The sequence below is a fragment of the Oncorhynchus mykiss genome, chromosome 19, assembly GCF_057628025.1.
Source record: "Oncorhynchus mykiss isolate SJ-2025 chromosome 19, ASM5762802v1, whole genome shotgun sequence".
In the NCBI taxonomy this organism is placed as follows: domain Eukaryota; kingdom Metazoa; phylum Chordata; class Actinopteri; order Salmoniformes; family Salmonidae; genus Oncorhynchus; species Oncorhynchus mykiss.
In genome coordinates this window covers 35,259,209-35,286,035 of record NC_143040.1, presented here as the reverse complement: position 1 = coordinate 35,286,035, position 26,827 = coordinate 35,259,209, and the positions used below count along the sequence as shown (strand labels likewise).

At 41.9% G+C, this 26,827-nt stretch overlaps 1 protein-coding gene across 4 annotated transcripts in view; it reads right to left on the bottom strand.

The window, feature by feature from the left end:
- The window catches only part of tdp1 (tyrosyl-DNA phosphodiesterase 1), a 60,879-nt gene that overhangs the window by 33,071 nt on the left and 981 nt on the right, over positions 1-26,827 (bottom strand). For 3 of the 4 annotated variants that reach the window (XM_021573707.3, XM_036954502.2, XM_090210821.1), the window contains exons 2-12: positions 25,862-26,532; positions 25,721-25,764; positions 25,555-25,610; positions 21,870-21,966; positions 21,347-21,381; positions 17,633-17,725; positions 10,696-10,866; positions 10,466-10,544; positions 10,109-10,285; positions 2,086-2,134; positions 1,712-1,778 (exon numbers count right to left, since the gene is read on the bottom strand). In XM_021573707.3, coding sequence (XP_021429382.2) covers positions 1,712-1,778; positions 2,086-2,134; positions 10,109-10,285; positions 10,466-10,544; positions 10,696-10,866; positions 17,633-17,725; positions 21,347-21,381; positions 21,870-21,966; positions 25,555-25,610; positions 25,721-25,764; positions 25,862-26,525 — 1,532 coding nt within the window. In that variant the 5' untranslated portion in view covers positions 26,526-26,532. Of the gene's footprint in view, positions 1-1,711; positions 1,779-2,085; positions 2,135-10,108; positions 10,286-10,465; positions 10,545-10,695; positions 10,867-13,592; positions 13,720-13,852; positions 14,809-17,632; positions 17,726-21,346; positions 21,382-21,869; positions 21,967-25,554; positions 25,611-25,720; positions 25,765-25,861; positions 26,533-26,827 lie in introns of those variants that run through there. The other variant, XM_090210822.1, reaches the window with a different exon arrangement.

Sequence of the window (26,827 nt, the reverse complement as noted above, 5' to 3'; positions counted from 1 at the left end):
AAATCAGTGTAGATTTGGCCTTGTGTTTTTGATTATTGTCCTGCGGAAAGGTGAATTCATCTCCCAGTGTCTGGTAGAAAGCAGACAACCAGGTTTTCCTCTAAACTTTTGCCTTTGCTTCGATCCATTTAGTTTCTTTTTTATTCTGAAAAGCTCCCCAGTACTCAACAATTACAAACATACCCATAACATGATGCAGCCACCACTACGCTTGAAAATATGGAGAGAGGTACTCCATAACGTGTTGTATGGGATATGCCTAAAACATAACACTTTGTATTCAGGACAAATATTTTTGAAGTATGACTTTAGTGCCTTGTTGCAAAACGGATGCATTTAAAAAATATATTTTTATTCGGCACAGGCTTTTTTTCCTTTTCACTCTCAATTAGGTTAGTATTGTGGAGTACAATGTGGGCTAACATTGTAGTTACCCCACAACACTAACCTCCCATACTCAGTTCTCCTATCACAGCCTTTAAAGTGTTTTAAAGTCCCCATTGGCCTCATCGTGAAATCCCTGAGCGATTTCCTTCCTCTCTCAACTGAGTTAGGAATAATGCCTGTCTTTGTAGTGACTGGGTATATTGACACACCAACCAAAGTGTAATTAAGAACTTCACCATGCTCAATTCAATTTTTAATTGGTCGCGTCTGTGAGAGTCTCAAATTCTAGCTGGTCAACTCACTCAAAAAACGTCTTATTTTTTGGCCGGCTAAAACCATAATTGACAATGGTCAACATGGTCAAACAGTATCGCTAAATTAAAGTGCATTGATTCCTGCCATGAAAGTGCCTGCTCGGCCCATGTCAGTGCCCGTTTCGCCGGGGCTGGCTGCGCTGATGAGCGAGCAAACATTTGTGCAAACATTTCAAAATGCAGTAGTGGGACAAATACCATTTTGAAAATAAGTAGGCTGCTGTTAATTGAAATGAGGATGGTCTTAGTTTTCTGGGGGTATGACATTTATTTAAACTCTCAATATTGAGTGATTGACACAGTTTTAAAAACGACGTTTACGGTATGTCTGAGATGCTGGGTCTGCCGTGTCTTTGTGAGACGCAGAGTAGGTGAACGGATTATCTCTGCACATGTGGTTCCCACCGTGAAGCATGGAGGTGGTGGTGTAATGGTGCTTTGCTGGTGACACTGTCAGTGATTTATTTAGAATTCAAGGCACACTTAACCAGCCTGGCTACCACAGCATTCTGCAGCGATACGCTATCTGGTTTGCGATTAGTGGGACTATCATTTGTTTGTCAACAGGAACCGAAATACACATCCAGGCTGTGTAAGGGCTATTTGACCAAGAAGGAGAGTGATGGTGCTGCATCAGATGACCTGGCCTCCACAATCGCCCGACCTCAACCCAATGGGGATGGTTTGGGATGAGTTGGACCGAAGTGAAGGAAAAGCAGGCAAGTAATGCGCAGCATAAGCATTCCTCATGAAGCTGGTTGAAAGAATGGCAAGAGTGTGCAAAGCTGTCATCAAGGCAAAGGGTGGCTACTTTTTTTGGTTACTACATGATTCCATGTGTGTTATTTCATAGTTTTGATGAATTGTAGAAAATAGTCAAAATAATGAAAAACCCTTGAATGAGTAGGTCTGTCCAAACATTTGACTGGTACTGTACATCCGGTGAAACATCTGGCTCCTTGTTCTATCTGTGGTAATAGTGTTGGGCAGAGTAGAGGAGTTCGACTTACTGGAAGTAGCTGTGGAGCCAGATTTGTTTCTGAGCAGTCTGGATGCTGTAGGGTAGAGAGCCACCGGCTGGAACGACAATTACACTGTTAGTTCAGTGTAACCTTCGTAACAATGTCATACAGCTTTCAGAATAACATCAGAAGTCTTCCATGATGCTGTCAAGCACTACAATACTACATTAAAGCCTTCATGAAACCTTCATATAGCATTCATAACAATGTCATAAGACCACAATCCTGTCTGCACCTGGTTTCTGATAACTACAGTAATGCTTACTCACAACACCACTGTAAGCTTGGACTTTGAGACAAGAGGAGAGGAACAGGAGAAAGTGAGTCAGTGTTGCCAGGCCGGAATGTGGCTGAATCTTTACCTGGATACCCCTCCAGACTGGTCCTCACGTCGTCCACTGACGGGTAGATCTGCGGAAGATGGAAGACATGTTGACACACCATGTATCAAATACCTGGCTGGGGAACACACATGTAAATCAAAATCAGACCACAACCTCCTCATCCACCAGGAAAGCAGTCATGTTTTGAGCTTCACTAATGAGCACCCGACATAGGGCAGACAGTATGACCAGATGAGGGGGGGGGGGGTCTCTCTTCACAACAAACCTCACAGTTAGAGACTGAGTCACACACACACACACACACACACACACACACACACTGAGACACATAGGAGCTTGCATTCCCACGCACGTACACACACTAGGGAATAAACAGGCAAGGTTGAGCTAGGTCTATCTAGGCCTATTCTTACACGGCCAAATGTCTCTGTCTATCTGTCTGTCAGAAACAGTCACAGGGGGTGAGATTCAGTGTGGAGCCATGACTTTCAGCTGACATTTGCTGAAAGATCCATAAGGAACACGGATCAATGGGACACAGTCCATCAAAGGGACAAATTCTCTAAAAATCTATAGGAAGACATTTTTTATTGAATTGATGCAGGGAAGTGATATAACATAGTGCCCTCAGAATGTATTCACACCACTTGACATTCTCCACATTTTGTTGTGTTACAAAGTGGGATTAAAATCTTTTTTTTCTTCTATGACCTACACAAAATACTCTGTCAAAGTGGAAGAAATATATATAATTTCACACACACACACAAAGTCGGAAGTTCACATACACTTAGGTTGGAGTCATTAAAACTCGTTTTTCAACCACTCCACAAATTTCTTCTTAACAAACTATAGTTTTGGCAAGTAGGTTAGGACATCTACTTTGTGCATGACACAAGTAATGTTTCTAACAATTGTTTACAGAGATTATTTCACTTATAATTCACTGTATCACAATTCTAGTGGATCAGAAGTTTACATACACCAGAAAATTCCAGAAAATTATGTCATGGTTTTAGAAGCTTCTGATAGGCTAATTGACAATTTTAGTCAATTGGAGGTGTACATGTGGATGTATTTCAAGGCCAACCTTCACACTCAGTGCCTCTTTGCTTGACATCATGGGAAAATCTAAAGAAATCAGCCAAGACCTCAGAAACAAATTGTAGACCTCCACAAGTCTGGTTCATCCTTGAGAGCAATTTCCAAACGGCTGAAGGTACCGCGTTCATCTGTACAAACAATAGTACACAAGTATAAACACCCTGGGACCACGCAGCCGTCATCCCGCTCAGGAAGGAGACGCGTTCTGTCTCCTAGAGATGAACATACTTTTGTATGTAAAGTGCGAATCAATCCCAGAACAACAGCAAAGGACCCTGTGAAGATGCTGGAGGAAACAGGTATCTATATCCACAGTAAAACTAGTCCTATAAATCGACATAACCTGAAAGGCCCCTCAGCAAGGAAGAAGCCACTGCTCCAAAACAACCACAAAAAAGCTAGACTACGGTTTGCAACTGCACATGGGGACAACGATCACACTTTTTGGAGAAATGTCCTCTGGTCCGATGAAACAAAAATATAACTGTTTGGCTATAATGACCATCATTGTGTTTGGAGGAAAAAAGGGGGAGGCTTGCAAGCCGAAGAACACCATCTCAACCGTGAAGCACCATGTTGGGATGGTGTTGTGCAGCAAGTCCCTCCTTGCTTCACAAAATAGATGGCTTCATGAGGGAGGGAAATTATGTGGATAAATTTAAGCAATTGAAGCAACATCTCAAGACATCAGTCAGGAAGTTAAAGCTTGGTCGCAAATGGGTCTTCCAAATGGACATTGACCCCAAGCATACTTCCAAAGTTGTGGCAAAATGGCTTAAGGACAACAAAGTCAAGGTATTGGAATGGCCATCACAAAGCCCTGACCTCAAACCCATAGAAAATGTGTGGGCAGAACTGAAAAAGTGTGTGAGAGCAAGGAGACCTACAAACCTGTACTCAGTTACACCAGCTCTGTCAAGAGGAACGGGCCAAAATTCACTTGTGGAAGGCTACCCGAAACGTTTGACCCAAGTTAAACAATTTAAAGGAAATGCTACCAAATACTAATTGAGTGTATGTAAACTTCTGACCAACTGGGAATGTGATGAAAGAAAGAAAAGCTGAAGTAAATAATTCTCTACTATTATTCCGACATTTCACATTCTTAGAGTAAAATGGTGATCCTAACTGACCTAAAACAGGGAATTTTTACTAGGATTAAATGTCAGGAATTGTGAAAAACGGAGTTTAAATGTATTTGGTTATGGTGAATGTAAACTTCTGACCTCAAGTGTGTGTATATATATATATAGAGAGATAGTCGCTTCTCCCCTGTTGACATTGAGGCTGGTGTGTTGCGGGTACTATTTAATGAAGCTGCCAGTTGAGGACTTGTGAGGCGTCTGTTTCTCAAACTAGGCACTAATGTACTTGTCCTCTTGTCCCCTTTATATTCTGGTTGGAGCCAGTTTGCGCTGTTCCATGAAGGGAGTAGTACACAGCATTTTACGAGATCTTCAGGTTCTTGGAAATTTCTTGCATGGAATAGCCTTAATTTCTCAGAACAAGAATAGACGGACGAGTTTCAGAAGAACGTTCTTTGTTTCTAGCCATTTTGAGCGTGAAATCTGACCCACAAATACTGATGCTCCAGATGCTCAACTAGTCTAAAGGCCAGTTTTATTGCGGATTTAAAATCAGCACAACAGTTTACAGCTGTGCTAACATACAGTGCCTTGCGAAAGTATTCGGCCCCCTTGAACTTTGCGACCTTTTGCCACATTTCAGGCTTCAAACATAAAGATATAAAACTGTATTTTTTGGTCAGATGAAACCAAAATTGAACTTTTTGGCAACAATGCAAAACGTTATGTTTGGCGTAAAAGCAACACAGCTCATCACACTGAACACACACCATCCCCACTGTCAAACATGGTGGTGGCAGCATCATGGTTTGGGCCTGCTTTTCTTCAGCAGGGACAGGGAAGATGGTTAAAATTGATGGGAAGATGGATGGAGCCAAATACAGGACCATTCTGGAAGAAAACCTGATGGAGTCTGCAAAAGACCTGAGACTGGGACGGAGATTTGTCTTCCAACAAGACAATGATCCAAAACATAAAGCAAAATCTACAATGGAATGGTTCAAAAATAAACATATCCAGGTGTTAGAATGACCAAGTCAAAGTCCAGACCTGAATCCAATTGAGAATCTGTGGAAAGAACTGAAAACTGCTGTTCACAAATGCTCTCCATCCAACCTCACTGAGCTCAAGCTGTTTTGGAAGGAGGAATGGGAAAAAATTTCAGTCTCTCGATGTGCAAAACTGATAGAGACATACCCCAAGCGACTTACAGCTGTAATCGCAGCAAAAGGTGGCACTACAAAGTATTAACTTAAGGGGGCTGAAGAATTTTGCACGCCCAATTTTTCAGTTTTTGATTTGTTAAAAATGTTTGAAATATCCAATAAATGTCGTTCCACTTCATGATTGTGTCCCACTTGTTGTTGATTCTTCACAAAAAAATACAGTTGTATATCTTTATGTTTGAAGCCTGAAATGTGGCAAAAGGTCGCAAAGTTCAAGGGGGCCGAATACTTTCGCAAGGCACTGTAATTGCAAAAGGGTTCTATAATTATGAAGTTATGAAAACTGGTTGTTCTGCAAATGTTGAACTTATAATATGGCTACTAATACTGGAAAAGCTAAATCAAAGTCCAAGTATACAGATTTGACAATGTTCTTGCAGAAAAATGTCTCCTTCACGATTCACGATTTGCCCATATGTACCTGGGTGACTTCACACTAAATGTCATGTAGTTCGCTCATACTTTAAGTTATCCGTCTGAAACTTTGCACATACACGGCTGCCATCTTGTGAACATCATCGGAATTACAACAAGAGTGATGGCTAGAACTGGGACCTTTCTCTTGCATTTCAAAGATGGAAGGAAAAAAACGGTTCGTTTTTCTTTGTATTTTCTTCTACCAAATCTAATGTGTTATATTCTCTTACATTCAGTTCACATTTCCACAAACTTCAAAGTGTTTGCTTTCAAATGGTACCAAAAATATGCATATCCTTGCTTCAGGGCCTGAGCTACAGGCAGTTAGATGTGCTATGTCATTTTAGGCGAAAATTGAAAATATAAGAATCCCTAAGAATTAACGGTGTGTTGAGTGCTCTTCTACACAATGCTGTTCTTTTAACTAAGGCACATGAGTCTTGAGTGGATACAGTACTTTTAATAATATTTGCATGTGTGGTTTTAAAGCACTGTAATGCTACCAATGAAGTAGATAAAGACTGAATTGCTGACGCTATGTATTGGCCATTGAGAAGCTTTGAAGCCATTTTGTCACTCCCCAGTAGGAGCAGTCCTCTATAGGAATGAATAGAATTCTACAGTATTTCAATTCAAATGTTTCAAGGACAAAATTACATGTATTTAAAGTATTTTGGTTGTTGTAGTGGGGACAGTAACATTAGTAATCTCAAAATAATACTTTAAGTAAAATGTTTTATATTTAACTTACATAATATAATTTAAAAGTATATATTAAGGCAGGGATGGGCAACTGATGAATCGGAACTCTTCATGAGCGGCCGCGGTGGCTTGTGGGTCTGCGTACACCTGCATTGCTTGCTGTTTGGGGTTTTAGGCTGGGTTTCTGTACAGCACTTTGAGATATCAGCTGATGTACGAAGGGCTATATAAATAAATTTGATTTGATCCATACCCACGCAAACACTTCAACTAATTTTGCCATGGGGCGGAGAGAAAAATGTACAGTATTACAGATAATTTCCTGCAATTCTACACATTTTGCCATAGGGTGGAGAGAAATGTTTGCAGTTTTTAATATGATATCTGATGATCAATGGGCCCACCCCCCAGGCGGTAATTCGACCATGCTTACTACAATGTTAGACAGCTGGCCGCTAGACTACCGTACCAATCGGGGAAAAAATTGCTGACATGGCAGGGCTTTAGTTTTCAGTTTTTTTTATCAAATCACAAAAAAATCGAACAATTATCCGACGAGAATTGGATTATGCAGCGGTGCTGACGCAGTGCACAGCAGGGCAGTGTATGGTTGACATTGTGTAAATTGCCTATATTCCTATTTTCTATAGCCTATTTTAATAAATATGTTGTATTTACACAAAGCAAGGGACTTTCTATTGTCTCTCCATTTTATATGAACATGACACGGCCTATATTAAGCCATTTTCAGTTTAATGTAGGCTAGATATCTCCTGCCGTGCTATTTCATGATCAAACAAATGAATCTAACAGAGTTCTAGGCTATCTCAGAAAGTTAAGTCGTTTTTGAATAACCCCAAAACATGGAAGGCCTAAGGTAATATTGAGAGAGAGCAGCAAGATAAAAAAAAATAATCAAATGAGAAATTTGTACAAACGTTACAGCTGAGTGGAGCCCCAGATCAAGGGAGATTATCAGTGGTCTTGAATGTCTTCCATTTCCTAATAATTGCTCCCACAGTTGATTTCTTCAAACCAAGCTGCTTACCTATTGCAGATTCAGTCTTCCCAGCCTGGTGCAGGTCTACAATTTTGTTTCTGGTGTCCTTTGACAGCTCTTTGGTCTTGGCCATAGTGGAGTTTGGAGTGTGACTGTTTAAGGTTGTGGACAGGTGTCTTTTATACTGATAACAAGTTCAAACAGGTGCCATTAATACAGGTAACGAGTGGAGGACAGAGGAGACTCTTAAAGAAGATGTTACAGGTCTGTAAGAGCCAGAAATTTTACTTGTTTGTAGGTGACCAAATACTTATTTTCCACCATAATTTGCAAATAAATTCATAAAAAATCCTACAATGTGATTTTCTGGATTTTTCCCCCTAATTTTGTCTGTCATAGTTGAAGTGTACCTATGATGAAAATTACAGGCCTCATCTTTTTAAGTGGGAGAACTTGCACAATTGGTGGCTGACTAAATACTTTTTTGCCCCACTGTATATAGTTAGTATATAGTTAATATATATAGTATGCCAAAAAGTTCCCGGATGTCTTACTACATTAGCCAAAATACGAAGTATACAAGCAGTGGCACTATTTCCGTGCTTTTAGAGCCCATAATGCAATTCTTCAGAAAATGTGTGGTTTAAAATGGGTGATTTGAAGAAAATTGCGGAATATATGCAGCTGAAGTCCAACGAGAGTGGATACAAATTCATTGCTTTAACTAATTATGACAATTGTTGAGAAAATGTTGAGCAATGTAATAATGTAATGACTTTTCAAATAAGTTACGTTACACGTTATGTTGGCTGACAATTTATTAGCTACGCTATCATAACGAACCGCATATCATTACAGCAGTATGTACCGGTATGTTAGTTAGCTACCTAACATTAGATGTCTACTAATACATCAAACTTGCCAGTTTATTAACGACAGGCTAACTACCCAATCTTCATTTACTTGATTATTTCAGCCATTCTTAGCTTAGCAAAGTAGTATAGTCGTTGTGCGTTCTCAATGGACATTCGGGTGCTTTTGTAAATTCTCTTTGGCTACATGCTCCGATTTCAGAGCACTCTTGTTTGATTGTACCAGAGCGCAGAATAACGGCTGAATTTATGAACACTCAACCCTCGTTGATTATGGCTGGTGTCATTAAACGTCAGCAAAAAAGCCTAATTCAATTGCTGCCAGCAGCAAAGTTAGTCACCACACATGTAAACAGCCTAATCAGCTCTGCAAGGGTGAGTAAAATGGTCAGATTGAGGTGTTCTCTCATTTGTGTCTAGAAATAGCTAGCAAGCTAGCCAACGTTAGCCAGTTAGAAGGGCAGTCAAGCGCCCAAGCTAAGGTCAGAACGCTCGAGTCAACCCTACTCCTTGGCCAGAGCGTCCAGTGTGCGCTCTGAACGCTCAGAGCGAAAAGCTCTGAATTTACAAACGGACAATTTGACAACACTCTGGCACTCCAGATTGAATTTAAGACCACACCCGAAGTTGTAAAATGTGTAGCTAGTAATAGGTTATGCTAACAAGCTAGGAAGAGGTTGCATAGCAACAGCATCAACTTCCGGTAGTCAAGCGAAGCGCTAGTACGCTCAACTGAAAGGATTCTGTTCGTTTACAGTATACTTAAATGAACTAATAGTATATGTATTTGTAAATACTCATTAAGTATGTAGAATACAGTATGTTTGTATGGGTATTCAAAACACAGCTCTAGACAACCAGGTGAGGGGAGTTCCTTACTAATCAGTGACCTTAATTCATCAATCAAGTACAAGAAAGGAACAGTGCCCAATATCAGTCATCTAGTGTATATATAAATCATTGAATGCCACCAGGGCCAGCTCTAGCCTTTTGGGGGCCCGAAGCAATATTTGCTTGGGGTGGCCCCCACATCGCTGGCAAAAGAGTGGCCCCCCTCTTAACAGAGGAGAGAAAATGTTGCAGTTTAAAGGCAAATTCTGTAATTCTACACATTTTGCCAAAGGGCAGAAAGAACACTGAAACGTTATAATTAACATCATGCAAATCTCCACATTTTGCCATGGGGTAGAGATATTTTTGCAGTTTAAAAGCTAATTTCCTAAATTTTTCCATGACTTATACCATGTTAATATGATATCTGAGTGCGAGTGACTAACAAAATCAAAAAATGGGGGCCCCCTGGAGGTCAGGGCCCCTGGGCACATGCCCTGCGTGTCCGATTGATAATTTGGCCATAATTACAACAAGATTTAGATAGTATAGTCAGCTAACTTACCAATCTAAAAAATGTTTGCTGACATGGGCTAATTGAGTCACTGTCATTGAGTGACTGTGAGTGACTAACATAACTAACCAAATTTCGAACCCTTGTGTATTCAGGGCCGGTGCTGATTGCCACCCTCTCTAGGGTGGCCAGTTAGAGACGATAGAGTTACAGTGGCAGGTTTTTGGAACGTACCAACTAAATATATACAGAGGGGGACTAGTACAATTTGGGTGTTTTATAGAACGTACCAAGTGCATGGGGGGATCTGGGCGAAGAGACGATTTGCCCAGGGTGGTCAGAGTGCACTGGAACTCCCCTGCCAGCCACTTGGTCTTGTCCAACCCCATGGAGCCGATGCTGGAGAACTGACCAATGACAGGCCACTTCTCTTCGTTAGGGATGGGCCGTGTGTGGTCGCGCAACAGCTATACAAGAGAGAGACACAGAGACAGGGTCAGAACTAAGGAAAACACGGGTTAGTGCTGGGCTGGAACAAAAGCTCACAAACAAAATGCAGCTATCCAACCCCGATGTAGAGCATTCGAAAATGTCACAACTACTTCATCTGAGAATGTACAAGATAGAAGCAAGAGAAGAACTCTTACTTTTCTCAACCTCAGGTGACCCCACCTCTCCATGTCTGAGCCCAAGTACCTCCCTGGAGTGGAACCTATCAGATACACCCTGAGGAGATGAGGAGGAGGAGCTGTCAACATCTCAAATGGGTCCAGTTCAGTTGGCATGAAGTGGGGTACACTTCAGTACCTAATGTGTGTCAAATGTTTTCAGCTGTGTCGTGCCAATTGAACATGATCATCGTTCAACATCGTCTCACCTGGTCTCAGACAGGTCATGCTCTCTGATCCTCTGAATCCAGTCGGTGATTTCGGGGGCACGATAGGCCCCCAGGTACTCCAGGAGGTCCCGCTTGAAAAGGGTGGGCGACTCCCCCGCTGTCTCTGGACTCCCCTTGGGTAACCGTAAATACAGAGGACTCATCCACAACCTGACACACACACACACACACACACACAGAAAGATACACAATACAACATCAGATAAATATTACTGCACACATTACAATAATACAACCCCTAGTCATCAGTGTTCTGATGAATCCCCATGAGCCTGCATTTCCCCTCAGGGGATTAATGACGTGTATTTCATTCATCATTCGAGACAAAATAAACACAGCGAGACAATCTCACAACATCAACACACCCTGCATAATATTCCTGTAGTCATCCACAGCATGACAGAGGCTGAAAGCCAGGGTGGGGTGACAGACATTGCAGTCTTGTGTGATATGACTAGGGATGCACGATATATCGGTAAGCATATCGGAATCGGACGATATCAGCTAAAAACTGCTAACATCGGCCTGATGTGTAGTTTAACGCCGATGTCAAAGCTGACATGCATTTCTACAGTGCCTTGCGAAAGTATTCGGCCCCCTTGAACTTTGCGACCTTTTGCCACATTTCAGGCTTCAAACATAAAGATATAAAACTGTATTTTTTTGTGAAGAATCAACAACAAGTGGGACACAATCATGAAGTGGAACGACATTTATTGGATATTTCAAACTTTTTTAACAAATCAAAAACTGAAAAATTGGGCGTGCAAAATTATTCAGCCCCCTTAAGTTAATACTTTGTAGCGCCACCTTTTGCTGCGATTACAGCTGTAAGTCGCTTGGGGTATGTCTCAATCAGTTTTGCACATCGAGAGACTGACATTTTTTCCCATTCCTCCTTGCAAAACAGCTCGAGCTCAGTGAGGTTGGATGGAGAGCATTTGTGAACAGCAGTTTTCAGTTCTTTCCACAGATTCTCGATTGGATTCAGGTCTGGACTTTGACTTGGCCATTCTAACACCTGGATATGTTTATTTTTGAACCATTCCATTGCAGATTTTGCTTTATGTTTTGGATCATTGTCTTGTTGGAAGACAAATCTCTGTCCCAGTCTCAGGTCTTTTGCAGACTCCATCAGGTTTTCTTCCAGAATGGTCCTGTATTTTGCTCCATCCATCTTCCCATCAATTTTAACCATCTTCCCTGTCCCTTCTGAAGAAAAGCAGGCCCAAACCATGATGCTGCCGCCACCATGTTTGACAGTGGGGATGGTGTGTTCAGCTGTGTTGCTTTTACGCCAAACATAATGTTTTGCATTGTTGCCAAAAAGTTCAATTTTGGTTTCATCTGACCAGAGCACCTTCTTCCACATGTTTGGTGTGTCTCCCAGGTGGCTTGTGGCAAACTTTAAACAACACTTTTTATGGATATCTTTAAGAAATGGCTTTCTTCTTGCCACTCTTCCATAAAGGCCAGATTTGTGCAATATACGACTGATTGTTGTCCTATGGACAGAGTCTCCCACCTCAGCTGTAGATCTCTGCAGTTCATCCAGAGTGATCATGGGCCTCTTGGCTGCATCTCTGATCAGTCTTCTCCTTGTATGAGCTGAAAGTTTAGAGGGACGGCCAGGTCTTGGTAGATTTGCAGTGGTCTGATACTCCTTCCATTTCAATATTATCGCTTGCACAGTGCTCCTTGGGATGTTTAAAGCTTGGGAAATCTTTTTGTATCCAAATCCGGCTTTAAACTTCTTCACAACAGTATCTCGGACCTGCCTGGTGTGTTCCTTGTTCTTCATGATGCTCTCTGCGCTTTTAACGGACCTCTGAGACTATCACAGTGCAGGTGCATTTATACGGAGACTTGATTACACACAGGTGGATTGTATTTATCATCATTAGTCATTTAGGTCAACATTGGATCATTCAGAGATCCTCACTGAACTTCTGGAGAGAGTTTGCTGCACTGAAAGTAAAGGGGCTGAATAATTTTGCACACCCAATCTTTCAGTTTTTGATTTGTTAAAAAAGTTTGATATATCCAATAAATGTCGTTGCACTTCATGATTGTGTCCCACTTGTTGTTGATTCTTCACAAAAAAATACAGTATTATATTTTTATGTTTGAAGCCTGAAATGTGGCAAAAGGTCGCAAAGTTCAAGGGGGCCGAATACTTTCGCAAGGCACTGTATATAACGTAGGTCAATGACGTAAAGATGGCACGACAAATACAGCTCTACACGTGCAACACAGCATTCCTAACCTAACCCACAATGTCTGAGGACATACGTAAATGCCAAGAAAATAACTTTGGTCAGTGTGTGTTTCAACTATTTAACTGTACTAGAACGCTTAAAAGGCCGCTATTTAAAAAATATATATATTGGTTATTGGTATTGGGTTTTTTGGCAAGGCAAATATCGGCAAAAAATGTCATAACGGTGTATCCCTAGATGTGACCCCAATGACAGGGCAGGCTGCTACAAAATAGAACAGGACAGGGCTCCTCAATATGGATTTCAGACACCAGGAAGCCATTCTAGGGAGATGCCAAAACCAGACATACAGTGGGGAGAACAAGTATTTGATAACCTGCAAAATCGGCAGTGTTTCCTACTTACAAAGCATGTAGAAGTCCCTAATTTCTATCATAGGTACACTTCAACTGTGAGAGACGGAATCTAAAAAATCCAGAAAATCACATTGTATGATTTTTAAGTAATTTATTTGCATTTTATTGTATGACATAAGTATTTGATCACCTACCAACCAGTAAGAATTCCGGCTCTCAAAGACCTGTTAGTTTTTCTTTAAGAAGCCCTCCTGTTCTCCACTCATTACCTGTGTTAACTGCACCTGTTTGAACTCGTTACCTGTATAAAAGTCACCTGTCCACACGCTCAATCAAACAGACTCCAACCTCTCCACAATGGCCAGGACCAGGGAGCTGTGCAAGGACATCAGGGATAAAATTGTAGACCTGCACAAGGCTGGGATGGGCTACAGGACAATAGACAAGCAGCTTGGTGAGAAGGCAATAACAGTTGGCGCAATTATCAGAAAATGGAAGAAGTTCAAGATGATGGTCAATGGAGCCCCAGTCAATCGTCTGGGGCTCCATGCAAGATCTCACCTCGTGGGGCATCAATGATCATGAGGAAGGTGAGGGATCAGCCCAGAACTACACGGCAGGACCTGGTCAATGACCTGAAGAGAGCTGGGACCACAGTCTCAAAGAAAACAATTAGTAACACACTACGCCGCCATGGATTAAAATCCTGCAGCGCACGCAAGGTCCCCCTGCTCAAGCCAGCGCATGTCCTAGGCCCGTCTGAAGTTTGCCAATGACCATCTGGATGATCCAGAGGAGGAATGGGAGGTCATGTGGTCTGATGAGACAAAAATAGAGCTTTTTGGTCTAAACTCCACTCGCCGTGTTTGGAGGAAGAAGAAGGATGAGTACAACCCCAAGAACACCATCACAAACCGGAATGGGAGAAGGTCATGTGAGGCATGGAGGTGGAAACATTCTTTGGGGATGCTTTTCTGCAAAAGCAGAAAACACAGGTTTCTGTACCAAATATTAAGTTCTGCTTTTCTGATGTATCAAATACTTATGTCATGCAATAAAATGCAAGTTAATTACTTAAAAATCATACAATGTGATTTTCTGGATTTTTGTTTTAGATTCCGTCTCTCACAGACAACAAACATTGACGAATAGGCTGATTCGGTGAGCGAGTTCATTAGAACGTGCGTTGAAGATGTCGTTCCCATAGCAACGATTAAAACATTCCCAAACTAGAAACCGTAGATTGATGGCAGCATTCGCGTGAAACTGAAAGCGCGAACCACTGCTTTTAATCAGGGCAAGGTGACCGGAAACATGACCGAATACAAACAGTGTAACTATTCCCTCCGCAAGGCAATCAAACAAGCTAAGCGTCAGTATAGAGACAAAGTAGAATCTCAATTCAACGGCTCAGACACAAGAGGTATGTGGCAGGGTCTACAGTCAATCACGGATTACAAATAGAAAACCAGCCCCGTCACGGACCAGGATGTCTTGCTCCCAGGCAGATTAAATAACTTTTTTGCCCGCTTTGGAGGACAATACAGTGCCACTGACAAGGCCCGCAACTAAAACATGCGGACTCTCCTTCACTGCTGCCGACGTGAGGAAAACATTTAAACGTGTCAACCCTCGCAAGGCTGCCGGCCCAGACGGCATCCCCAGCCGCGCCCTCAGAACATGCGCAGACCAGCTGGCTGGTGTGTTTACGGACATATTCAATCAATCCCTATCCCAGTCTGTTGTTCCCACATGCTTCAAGAGGGCCACCATTGTTCCTGTTCCCAAGAAAGCTAAGGTAACTGAGCTAAACGACCGCCCCGTAGCACTCACTTCCGTCATCATGAAGTGCTTTGAGAGACTAGTCAAGGACCATATCACCTCCACCCTACCTGACACCCTAGACCCACTCCAATTTGCTTACCGCCCAAATAGGTCCACAGACGATGCAATCTCAACCACACTGCACACTGCCCTAACCCATCTGGACAAGAGGAATACCTATGTGAGAATGCTGTTCATCGACTACAGCTCGGCATTTAACACCATAGTGCCCTCCAAGCTCGTCATCAAGCTCGAGACCCTGGGTATCGACCCCGCCCTGTGCAACTGGGTACTGGACTTCCTGACGGGCCGCCCCCAGGTGGTGAGGGTAGGCAACAACATCTCCACCCCGCTGATCCTCAACACTGGGGCCCCACAAGGGTGCGTTCTGAGCCCTCTCCTGTACTCCCTGTTCACCCACGACTGCGTGGCCACGCACGCCTCCAACTCAATCATCAAGTTTGCGGACGACACTACAGTGGTAGGCTTGATTACCAACAACGACGAGACGGCCTACAGGGAGGAGGTGAGGGCCCTCGGAGTGTGGTGTCAGTAAAATAACCTCACACTCAACGTCAACAAAACTAAGGAGATTATTGTGGACTTCAGGAAACAGCAGAGGAAACACCCCCCTATCCACATCGATGGAACAGTAGTGGAGAGGGTAGTACGTTTTAAGTTCCTCGGCGTACACATCACAGACAAACTGAAATGGTCCACCCACACAGACAGCATCGTGAAGAAGGCGCAGCAGCGCCTCTTCAACCTAAGGAGGCTGAAGAAATTTGGCTTGTCACCAAAAGCACTCACAAACTTCTACAGATGCACAATCGAGCATCCTGTCAGGCCTGGTACGGCAACTGCTCCGCCCACAACCGTAAGGCTCTCCAGAGGGTAGTAAGGTCTGCACAACGCATCACCGGGGGCAAACTACCTGCCCTCCAGGACACCTACACCACACGATGTCACAGGAAGGCCATAAAGATCATCAAGGACAACAACCACCCGAGCCACTGCCTGTTCACCCCGCTATCATCCAGAAGGCGAGGTCAGTACAGGTGCATCAAAGCTGGGACCGAGAGACTGAAAAACAGCTTCTATCTCAAGGCCATCAGACTGTTAAACAGCCACCACTAACATTGAGTGGCTGCTGCCAACACACTGACTCAACTCTAGCCACTTTAATAATGGGAATTGATGGGAAATTATGTCAAATATATCACTAGCCACTTTAAACAATGCTACCTAATATCATGTTTACATACCCTACATTCTTCATCTCATATGTATACGTATATACTGTACTCTATATCATCTACTGCATCTTTATGTAATACATGGATCACTAGCCACTTTAACTATGCCACTTTGTTTACATACTCATCTCATATGTATATACTGCACTCAATACCATCTACTGTATCTTGCCTATGCCGCTCTGTACCATCATTCATTCATATATATTTATGTACATATTCTTTATCCCCTTACACTTGTGTCTATAAGGTAGTAGTTTTGGAATTGTTAGCTAGATTACTTGTTGGTTTTACTGCATTGTCGGAACTAGAAGCACAAGCATTTCGCTACACTCGTATTAACATCTGCTAACCATGTGTATGTGACAAATAAAATTTTATTTGATTTGATTACCTATGATAAAAAATTACAGACCTCTACATGCTTTGTAAGTAGGAAAACCTGCAAAATCGGCAATGTATCAAATACTTGTTCTCACCACTTCTTCAACATGATGATCAGATAGAGACAGAGTAAAACAGGAATGTGATTTTGAGAGTCTCTCTGTGTGTGTGTGGAGTGACAGGGAGAGAAGAGAGAGTGAGAAACCGTATTTAAGTAAGGGAGGAGTTAGGCGGAGGAGAAGCCAAACTATAGTTCTTTAAATGCGTCTCTGTTAGTCTCTCTAATGGAGCTGGTTTCAAGGGTTAGGGAGAGGCGGAGTAGAAAGTAAATGATCTGATGGAATCACCTGAATGACAGAATAAAACAAAAATGGGATGATTACATCTCTACTGTTTGTGTAAGAGAGAGATGAACTGCAGAGATATTGAATAGGCCTATGTGTTTCTGTAAAATAATCAGTGCAGGTTCCTTCCTATGAAAGGTTTGGCCCCAAAAAATGAAAAACGTGCCCCGTTACCATTTGGGTATGAAATGCGCCTCATTTCAGCCTGCTGAGTGAGTTGTCATGGAAACCAAGAGAAAATGTGTTATTAACGTGGGAATGAATAGACATCACGACGACAGCTATTCAACTCAGATATGAGACTAATGTTTTTGTTATTTAAACCACAAACTAACAACTTTAAAGGCACCTGGTTCTCCGGCAATGCAAGAAACCTGGGCAAAAACAGGAAATCAATAACTTAATCATTAACAACAGAATTATGAAGTTGAAGTTCACCTTATCTCAACTGAGACTGTCGAAACTGTCACCTAGCATAGCAATCAGTCTATAGAAATGGTAGTCTTCAAACATGGCCACTGTCAGAGACTCACCCCTGTGTTTTCTGGTACCAGTCTGCTCTGATCATGTTGGAGGTAAGAATGACCACTCTGAAGCCTTCCTCGTACCACAGCAACATCATCTTCCTGACAACACAAGATGGAGGACACAATTAACGAGCATGCAGATGCACCATACACATACAAACACACAGGCAACATACAACAACTGAACCACAACAACATTCAACTTCAAGAGACTTTGCAGATTTGTATTCTGTATTTATCCAGTCAATCTGATTAAGATGCAACACCATCTTCACTGCTCTGTTTAGTATAATGTATCTCATGTATTATCTAACTCCTAGAATCTTACCTAACCTCAGCCAGTGAATCTACCATACCTTTCCAGGGTCATTCATACAATCTATCCTGGCGCATTAATACAAAGTAATAGCCCTTATAGAACGAAGAGAGTACATAATTCCACCACATCAGTATTCTGAGGGAGATAAACACTAAGTGCATTTTAGCTATTAGAGCAATTTCACGCCAGGAAGGCTCAAAGATATTTATGATGTTTCGGATTTTCCTGAAATAAAATAAATAAATATCCTTGGGAGGAAGAATGTTTGGCATACCTTCAAAGTCTGTATTCAACATTATTATTGAGAAACAATTGATTCAAGTTTAAGAAAACGTCATTTTGGCCTTACATTACAATGAGTCTGTCGATGCTACAAAGCCAGTCTTGGTGTCATTTGAAACCTCACTGTGTGCTCTGAAATATGAGTAGTGTTTAAAATAACATTTCTTTACATTAATTTACGGACAATTAAAAATATAAACGTAAATCTCTCAAAAGTACCCTTTTTGACAATATACTGTACAAGCACATCTCATTTCCAGAGTGGGCTCTCTTAATACATATCATTTGGAATTAAAATGCATTCAGGAAAGTATTCAGACCCCTTGATTTTTCCACATTTTGTTAAGTTACAGCCTTATTCTAAAATTGATTAAATAGTTTTTCCCCCCTCATCAATCTACACTCAATACCCCATAATTACAAAGCAAAAACAGGTTGACATTTTTGCAAATTTATTAAAAATAACTGAAATATCACATTTACATAAGTATTCAGAACAATTACTCAGTACTTTGTTGAAGCACCTTTGGCAGCTACAAAAGCCTCAAGTCTTCTTGGATATGATGCTACAAGCTTGGCACACCTGTTTTTGGGAAGTTTCTCCCATTCCTCTCTGCAGATCCTCTCAAGCTCTGTCAGGTTGGATGGGGAGCTTCGCTGCACAGCTATTTTCAGGTCTCTCCAGAGATGTTAGATCAGGTTTATGTTCGGGCTCTGGCTGGGCCAGTAAAGCACATTCAGAGACTTGTCCCGAAGCCACTCCTGCGTTGTCTTGGCTGTGTGCTTAGGGTCGTTGTCCTGTTGGAAGGTGAACCTTCGCCCCAGTCTGAGGTCCTGAGTGCTCTGGAGCAGGTTTTCAACAAGGATCTCTCTGTACTTTGCTATGTTCATCTTTGCCTCGATCCTGAATTGTCTCCCAGTCCCTGCCGCTGAAGAACATCCCAACAGCATGATGCTGCCATGATTCACCATAGGGATGGTGCCAGGTTTCCTCCAGACGTGACGCTTGGCATTCAGGCCAAAGAGTTCAATCGTGGTTTCGTCAGACCAGACAATCTTGTTTCTCAAGCAGAGATGTTGTCCTTCTGGAACGTTCTCCAATCTCCACAGAGTACTCGAGAGCTCTGTCGGAGTCACATCAGGTTCTTGGTCACCTCCCTGACCAAGGCCCTTCTCCCGATTGCTCAGTTTGGCCAGGCGGCCAGCTCCAAGAAGGGTCTTGGTGTTTCCAATCTTCTTCTATTTAAGAATGATGAAGGCCACTGTGCTCTTGAGGATCTTCAATGCTACAGAAATGTTTTGGTACTCTTCCCAAGATCTGTGCCTCAACACAATCCTGTCTCGGAGCTCTACGGCCTTCGACCTCATGGCTTGGTTTTTGCTCTGACATGCACTGTCAAATGTGGGAACTTACATAAGTCAAGTGTGAGCCTTTCCAAATCTAGTCCAATCAAGTTGTAGAAACATCAAGGATTATCAATGGAAACAGGATGCACCGGAGCTACATTTCTAGTCTCATAGCAAAGTGTCTAGTGTAAATAAGGTATTTTTGTTTTTTAACATTTGGAAAAATGTATAAAAACCTGTTTTTGCATTGTCATTATGGGGTATTGTGTGTAGACTGCTGAGGAAAAAAACTATATTTAATCAATTTTAGAATAAGGCTGAAAAGTAACAAAATGTGGAAAAATTCAAGGGGTCTGAATACTTTCCGAATGCACTGTATCAACCTTAACCCAATCACAGCCCTCCTTTAATATTGCACATTCAGCGAATGACCATTTCCTTTGAATCTATTTTTCCATTCATTGTGTTGGTGGTGCACATAAAATGTATGATAACTTATTTGCCATTCTGGCACGGAAATGACCAGCAGTTTAATGTGTTAAAACTCTATTGAACTGGAGGAGCTGAAGGTAACGAACACTTAAGTTTCACAGACTTTGGTTTGGTGTTTTTCAAAGTTTGAAAAATATACCATTAGATGCCTTTTAGAAACTCTAGGCAGAGAAATATATGAATGCCAAACACTCCTACGGAGACTAAATTGAGACCCTGTGTTAGGAGGATTTGAAAAATCCTTTCTATTAATCTCTTGGAGGAAAACCTCTTCATGATTCAATGAGACGAGAGGAGAGAGGAGAGCGTTCCTCTGATTGCTCATCTTGTTGTGTTTGTGACTGTGTGTATGTACCTCTCTGTGTAGGTGTAGCCTATGTGTGTGTGCCTAATATTGTGTAAGTAACTGTGCGTGTGTCTTCAGCCCGAGGTCGAACTAATCACGGAGCAGCAAAGTGCAACCCACCAGAGCAGACACGGGTGTTAGACGAGGATTATCTAGGCATCAATATTTTATTTACCCGCTACAGAAATCTCTCAAACAGGGAGAGATCACCCCCGAGGCATCCAACCTCAGTCTCCGAGTACCTGAATAAACCATAAGAATCATTCAACCCAGCGATAGGGGAGCAGGGAGAAATCAAACGTATAAGTATGCAACAATGGAAACAGAGACTGGCTCTCCTGTTTAACACTTAGAATAAAACAGAGTAGTTAAGATGAAGACTTAAGCAGTGTTGCGCAGACAGATCGGATGAAAGTAGCGTACAAAGTAGTTCCCCACTAATCAGTTATCATCTCATGTAACAGACAACCTGGCTTTCAGTTTGTTCTCAAGTTGACATTTAGAGTAGTTACTGAGTGTTATAATGGCAGTGGAAAGGCGATGGTACAGAATACTGATCCAGGCTCACTTGCATGTTGAGTGGGGGTATGATAGGTGACTTATGCACGCTGCCGTCAATTTCAGATCCTTCCTCTCGGGTTAACATTAATGTGCATTAAAAGGTACGCTTAGCTAAAGCATCGTTTGTTTGGGCTCCAGCTCCACAGCACTTTGAATTGAAAAACAAAGAGAACCCTGGCCCTGACTGTGTGAGCTCATTCTTCAGAGACCAACTGAACACATTTACCTATGAAACCATATTCCGCTCAGGCCACCGTTTGATGTAGAAAATAAGCATATCCAACTCAGTGAGACAATTCTTCAAAACTCCCGATCAAATTACAAAAAGGTACATGGATGAGATATGGTGCAAGGGGAGAAAAAGAACACGTACGTGTGGTGTGTTCCGAAAGCAATATCCAGTTTGGCCTGTTAGGAGACAAACAGAAAATCCAAATGAACACAGATGAGGCACTGGGATGGCTCATTAGGATAATGCATTACAGTTGGCTGGCTAGCAGACTGCTTTTTGGCGATTAGGTAAATGACTTAACTTCAAAAAACTTTTACAGAAGACTGTGATTCAAATAATACCTCAAAATAGGTCAGGAGTGAAAGAATAGGAGAATGGAGCAGAAGAAATAGGCTAAGTCGATTTGATTCGTTTGAGTTTAGGAAGTGAGTCAATGTCTCTTATCAATGTCTCCCTCTGGTGGGCTACGGTGTAAAATACAATGTGACACAATGTGAATATTTTTGTGGGAAACAAAGGCAAGAGGAGAGTGAGAGGAAGGTGGAGGAGAACTAGGCGTGAGGAAAGTAAATTGAGATAAGAGGGGAAGCCCGTAAGGGCAAGTAAAAAAAAGAGAGGTTGCAGAGGAGAGGAGAAAAAGAGAAGAAGGTTAGAGATGTGCTACCTGGCAGAATCGGACTTGACTGTAGGGCTGGGCTTGCTGGAGCAGACGGGCCTTGGCCTCTCTCTTGTCTCCGTGGACAATCAGTACAGGCTTGTCTCTGTAGAACAGACAGGCCAGGGTGTCACCTTCACCAGTAGTAATAGTAGCAGGGTTTAAATACATCAAGTTACATTTTATTGGTCGAGTACACATACTTTGCAGATGTTATCACGGGTGTAGCGAAATGCTTATGTTACTAGCTCCAACAGTGCAGCAATACCTAACAATACACGCAAATCCCCAAAAAAGAAAAGGAATTAAGAAATATAGAAATACTAGAACAAGCAATGTCAGAGTCTGAGAAATAAATATATACACTACCGTTCAAAAGGTTAGGGTCACTTAGAAATATATCTTTTGAAAGAAAAGCACTTTTTTTTGTCCATTAAAATAACATCAATTTTTCAGAAATACAGTGTAGACATTGTTAATGTTGTAAATGACTATTGTAGCTGGAAACAGATTTGTAATGGATTATTTACAAAGGTCAACAGAGGCCAATTATCTGCAACCATCACTCCTGTGTTACAATGGCACGTTGTGTTAGCTAATCCAAGTTTATCATTTTAAAAGGCTAATTGATCATTAGAAAACCCTTTTGCAATTATGTTAGCACAGCTGAAAACTGTTGTGCTGATTTAAAGAAGCAATAAAACTGGCCTTCTTTAGACTAGTTGAGTATCTGGAGCATCAGTATTTGTGGGTTCGATTACAGACTTAAAATGGCCAGAAATAAAGACTTTCTTCTGAAACTCGCTGTGTAATACACCTCACAAGTCCTCGACTGGCACCTTCATTAAATAGTACCTGCAAAACACCAGTCTCAACATCAACAGTGAAGAGGCGACTCTGGGATGCTGGCCTTCTAGGCAGAGTTCCTCTGTCCAGTGTCTGTTCTTTTGCCCATCTTAATATTTTATTGGTCAGTCTGAGATATGGCTTTTTCTTTGCAACTCTGCCTAGAAGGCCAGCATCCCAGAGTCGCCTCTTCACTGTTGATGTTGAGACTGGTGTTTTGCGGGTACTATTTAATGAAGCTGCCAGTTGAGGAATTGTGAGGTGTCTGGTTCTTAAACTAGACACTAATGTACTTGTCCTCTTGCTCAGTTGTGCAACGGGGCCTCCCACTCCATTTCGAGCCTGTAATCGAACCCACAAATACTGATGCTCCAGATACTAAAGTAGGCCAGTTTTATTGCTTCTTTAAATCAGAACAGTATTCAGCTGTGCTAACGTAATTGCAAAAGGGTTTTCTAATGATCAATTAGCCTTTTAAAATTATAAACTTGGATTAGCTAACACAACGTGCCATTGGAAGACAGGAGTGATGGTTGTAGATAATGGGTCTCTGTACGCCTATGTAGATATTCCATTTTTAAAAAGAATCTTCCGTTTCCAGCTACAAAGGTCATTTACAACATTAACAATGTCTACACTGTATTTCTGATCAATTTGATGTTAATTTAATGGTATTTCTTTGTTGCTTTTCTTTAAAAAACAAGGACATTTCTAAGTGACCCCAAACTTTTGAAATCGTGTATAAAGCTCATCTGGTAGACTCATGTCACGGTGAGGTGATTTTTAAAAGCACATACTGTTTTGATGATAAGTTTGATGTGATTTTTGAGAGCATTTGCATTGATGTCAGAGTGGTTAGAGGGACAACCGAGACCTGAGTACCAGGCCATTAGTGACCTGATGAGCATTAGCAAGTTGGGTACTACCAACACATGTCCAGAGTGCATAAGAAAAGATTTCCGTGACTCAATTGTCACCTAGGATTTTACTGTGGTCATGACTAATGACTGCCGGTGTGGTGGTAATACGGTCACGGCAACAGCTCTAACCTTGACTTGGAAGAGTTCCAGTGTTGGATAGCCATAGCCAGCTAAGCAACATGGCATCCCTCTGTTTGAGCCAGGTGTTTGAGTAGGTTAAACTAACTAGCTGCATTAGCTATCTAAGTAAGTGAATGTGAAAGTGACAAAATACAAAATAGAGCTAGCTCTCTCTCGCTACTCATATATTTTTTTAAAGAAATTAATTTGTTAAAATGTTCAACTATTCTCTTTCTGTGTCAAATACTCACCACATTGCATGCATTGCAGTGCTGGCTAGCTGTAGCTTATGTTTTCAGTACTACATTCATTCGCTGATCCTTTGATTGGGTGGACAACATGTCAGTCAAGAACTGATAGGTTGGAGAACATGTCATAATTACTGTGTAAGTCTATGGAGGACGAAAACGAACTGTTCTCCGGCTACACCATGGTGCTACCCTACAGAGTGCTATTGAGGTTATTGTAGACCATTGTAAAACAGTGTATTTTAATCAATTATTTGCTGAAGTGAATATATTTAGTATAGTTTTATTTAAAAAGGAGAATTTTAATGTTTCACTATTTTAAAAATTCTGAAATTCACTGGAGGATGGTGGTCCCTTTCCTCTGAAGAGACGCCACAGGTTGCAGGACATTGGTTGAAATTCTCACGGAGAAATTGATGTTCCGTCGGGTTCGGAGTCCTTTTACACTAGAAAATCATGAGCCGATCACCACAGAGTGTGTTCCCAAACCATATCGTTGGTGCTGTCTATCGTGGGGAAAGACACCGCATCTCAGTATGGAGCACATTTCAAAATGTATGTATCATCTTAGCTGGTAACTTTATTCCTTGTGACAGGTACATTTACTGCAGCATTAACCAGGTTTCCATACAACCTTTTTATGTCAGATAAAAAAAAACGTATTGACAGGCCTGATGGAAACAGAAAATGTGTGTGTAAACTTATCAAATGTCGACAAAACAAAATACACAAGACAAAGTGGGTTATTTTGGGTCGGTAAAAATTAATAATGCGAGAAAGGTCAGTGGGAGCCCTTTTATGCGTAAATATTGAAAAATAACCCTCATATCGAAGTAAACTTGGAGTCACACAATGACATGTTGTGTGGTCCTCCCACTACAGATGAAATAAATGAATTTCACAGGGTGGTGAAAGTGCAAGTTGAGGAGCTTGATGTCCCTTTCCAATAAATATTGAAGGTCTTATTCTGGTGAAATGATCATCGATGCTTGGCTGCCGTTTGACAAATGAAAATAATCTCGCTCTTTAGTACACAATAATCTCATGTAGGCTATAAGCGCACGTGCCAATACCAGAGTGGGCACACTCGCTATATAACACATTTTTTGTGAGAATTGATTTGAAAATGCAATGGGAACCCATTTAACTTCTTATTTGGTACATGGGAATTTACCTGCAAAAAGGTATTTTTATGTGCACTACGTCATCACGCACATTATTTTATCTGCAACAAGTCAATTTGATGGAAACATCTCTGGTAGGAAAAGGTCCATATTGTTTCTTGCCGGTTTTAGAATATTTGCATGAAATATGTCTCCAATTGGATGGAAACTTAGCTATAGCCTATGTTACAATAATATTAGGCCTAATATATCTAAATGATAGATTAATATGAATGAAAGTCTAATTTACACATCTCCATCTGGCTTTCTGGGGTCACCATATATGAATTGCAGGTTGGGCCATGGGGTGTTTCCTTTCGGTTCTGGGGGTGTTGGAAACGAATCTGACGGTTGTCAGCTGTATATAGTTTGAGCTTAACAAAGAGTAGGGCATTACCTGAACTCCGGTGGGTACTGCTGCAACATCCAGGCAATGTCAAAGCAGTAGTTGAACTACAAACGAAAGGACAGATAACACAACTAAAATAGGCTAACTGTCTTTCATCTCCTTGAGTCAACCGAGCAACATATTTCAGTACTAGTGCATCTCAATGATCTCATACCTGCACAGATTCCTTCAGTGTCCCGAACAAAGGAGAGAGGATTTCTGAAATAAGGACACAGAACCATTGATGATTACCTGGGGAGTCATACAAGTCTCTACTGTCAACACAGACATTAGAGCAGAGAGAGTATTAATTCACCTTTGATGTGCAGAGCCCCAGTGTTGTACCTCTTCTCCAGCCCTGTGACCTTGTTGAGGTAGAACCTGTATGTGTCATTGACAGGAGGCACGCTAGTCTCAAAGAAGTCATCTGGTTCGTCTATGTAGTAGGTTCTGCCATGGGGGCTGGGAGGCCTTTCCTCCACCTTTGCCTTCTTCAGCTTGGGGTTCGACCTCTTGGGTGGCGGGTCTTTCTGTCCTGAACTTTGACCTTTATCCTTATCGTCATCATCACTGTCTGAGAGAGCCCAGCCGGAAATTGAATCCTCATCCTTCTTCCTCTTACCAGCCAGAAAGGGGCTGGATTGGTTGGAATCATACTTTACTGGCTTCAATTGGCTGGCATGAGCTGCATGTCTGGCCTCAGAGCCAATAGAGATGGGGGGGGCAGCAGTCACTGTGTCAGATTTAGGTTCAGGTTTCACCTCTATGGAAGGTGGAGGATCAGGATCATGTTTGGGTTGGTGGAAGTTGGAGCCTATCTTGGGGTAGTTGTGGTTAGATTCTGAAGATGTGTGTTGGTCAGGCGGGGGGCTGCCAAACAACAGAGGGCTGTTGTTGTTTGAGGCAGAAGGGAGAGGGTCATCGTTGTCGTCATCGCTGCTGGAGAGTGTCCATTTTCCGTGCTGACTCGCCTGTGACATTTCTGATCTGCGAGAGGTGAGAGAAAGGGTGAGAGGTCAATGTTGATTGGTCATGGTCAGAAGTTAGCAACAGGAGGCCCATGGTTGTCAGCTTCACAATCATAGGAACAACAGGTCACTGATCTAAAGTCAATTTTGTCCACCCCCCGAGTGAATTATATTATGTTTAGGATTGAGATGAAAGGCTGATCCTAGAACTGTGGTTCGGGGCCACATATATAGGGCAAGTATATGTTATCGTAACCTGGCCTTTACCACCACTGGTATACATACTATAGCAGGGTATGACTATGATAGCCACT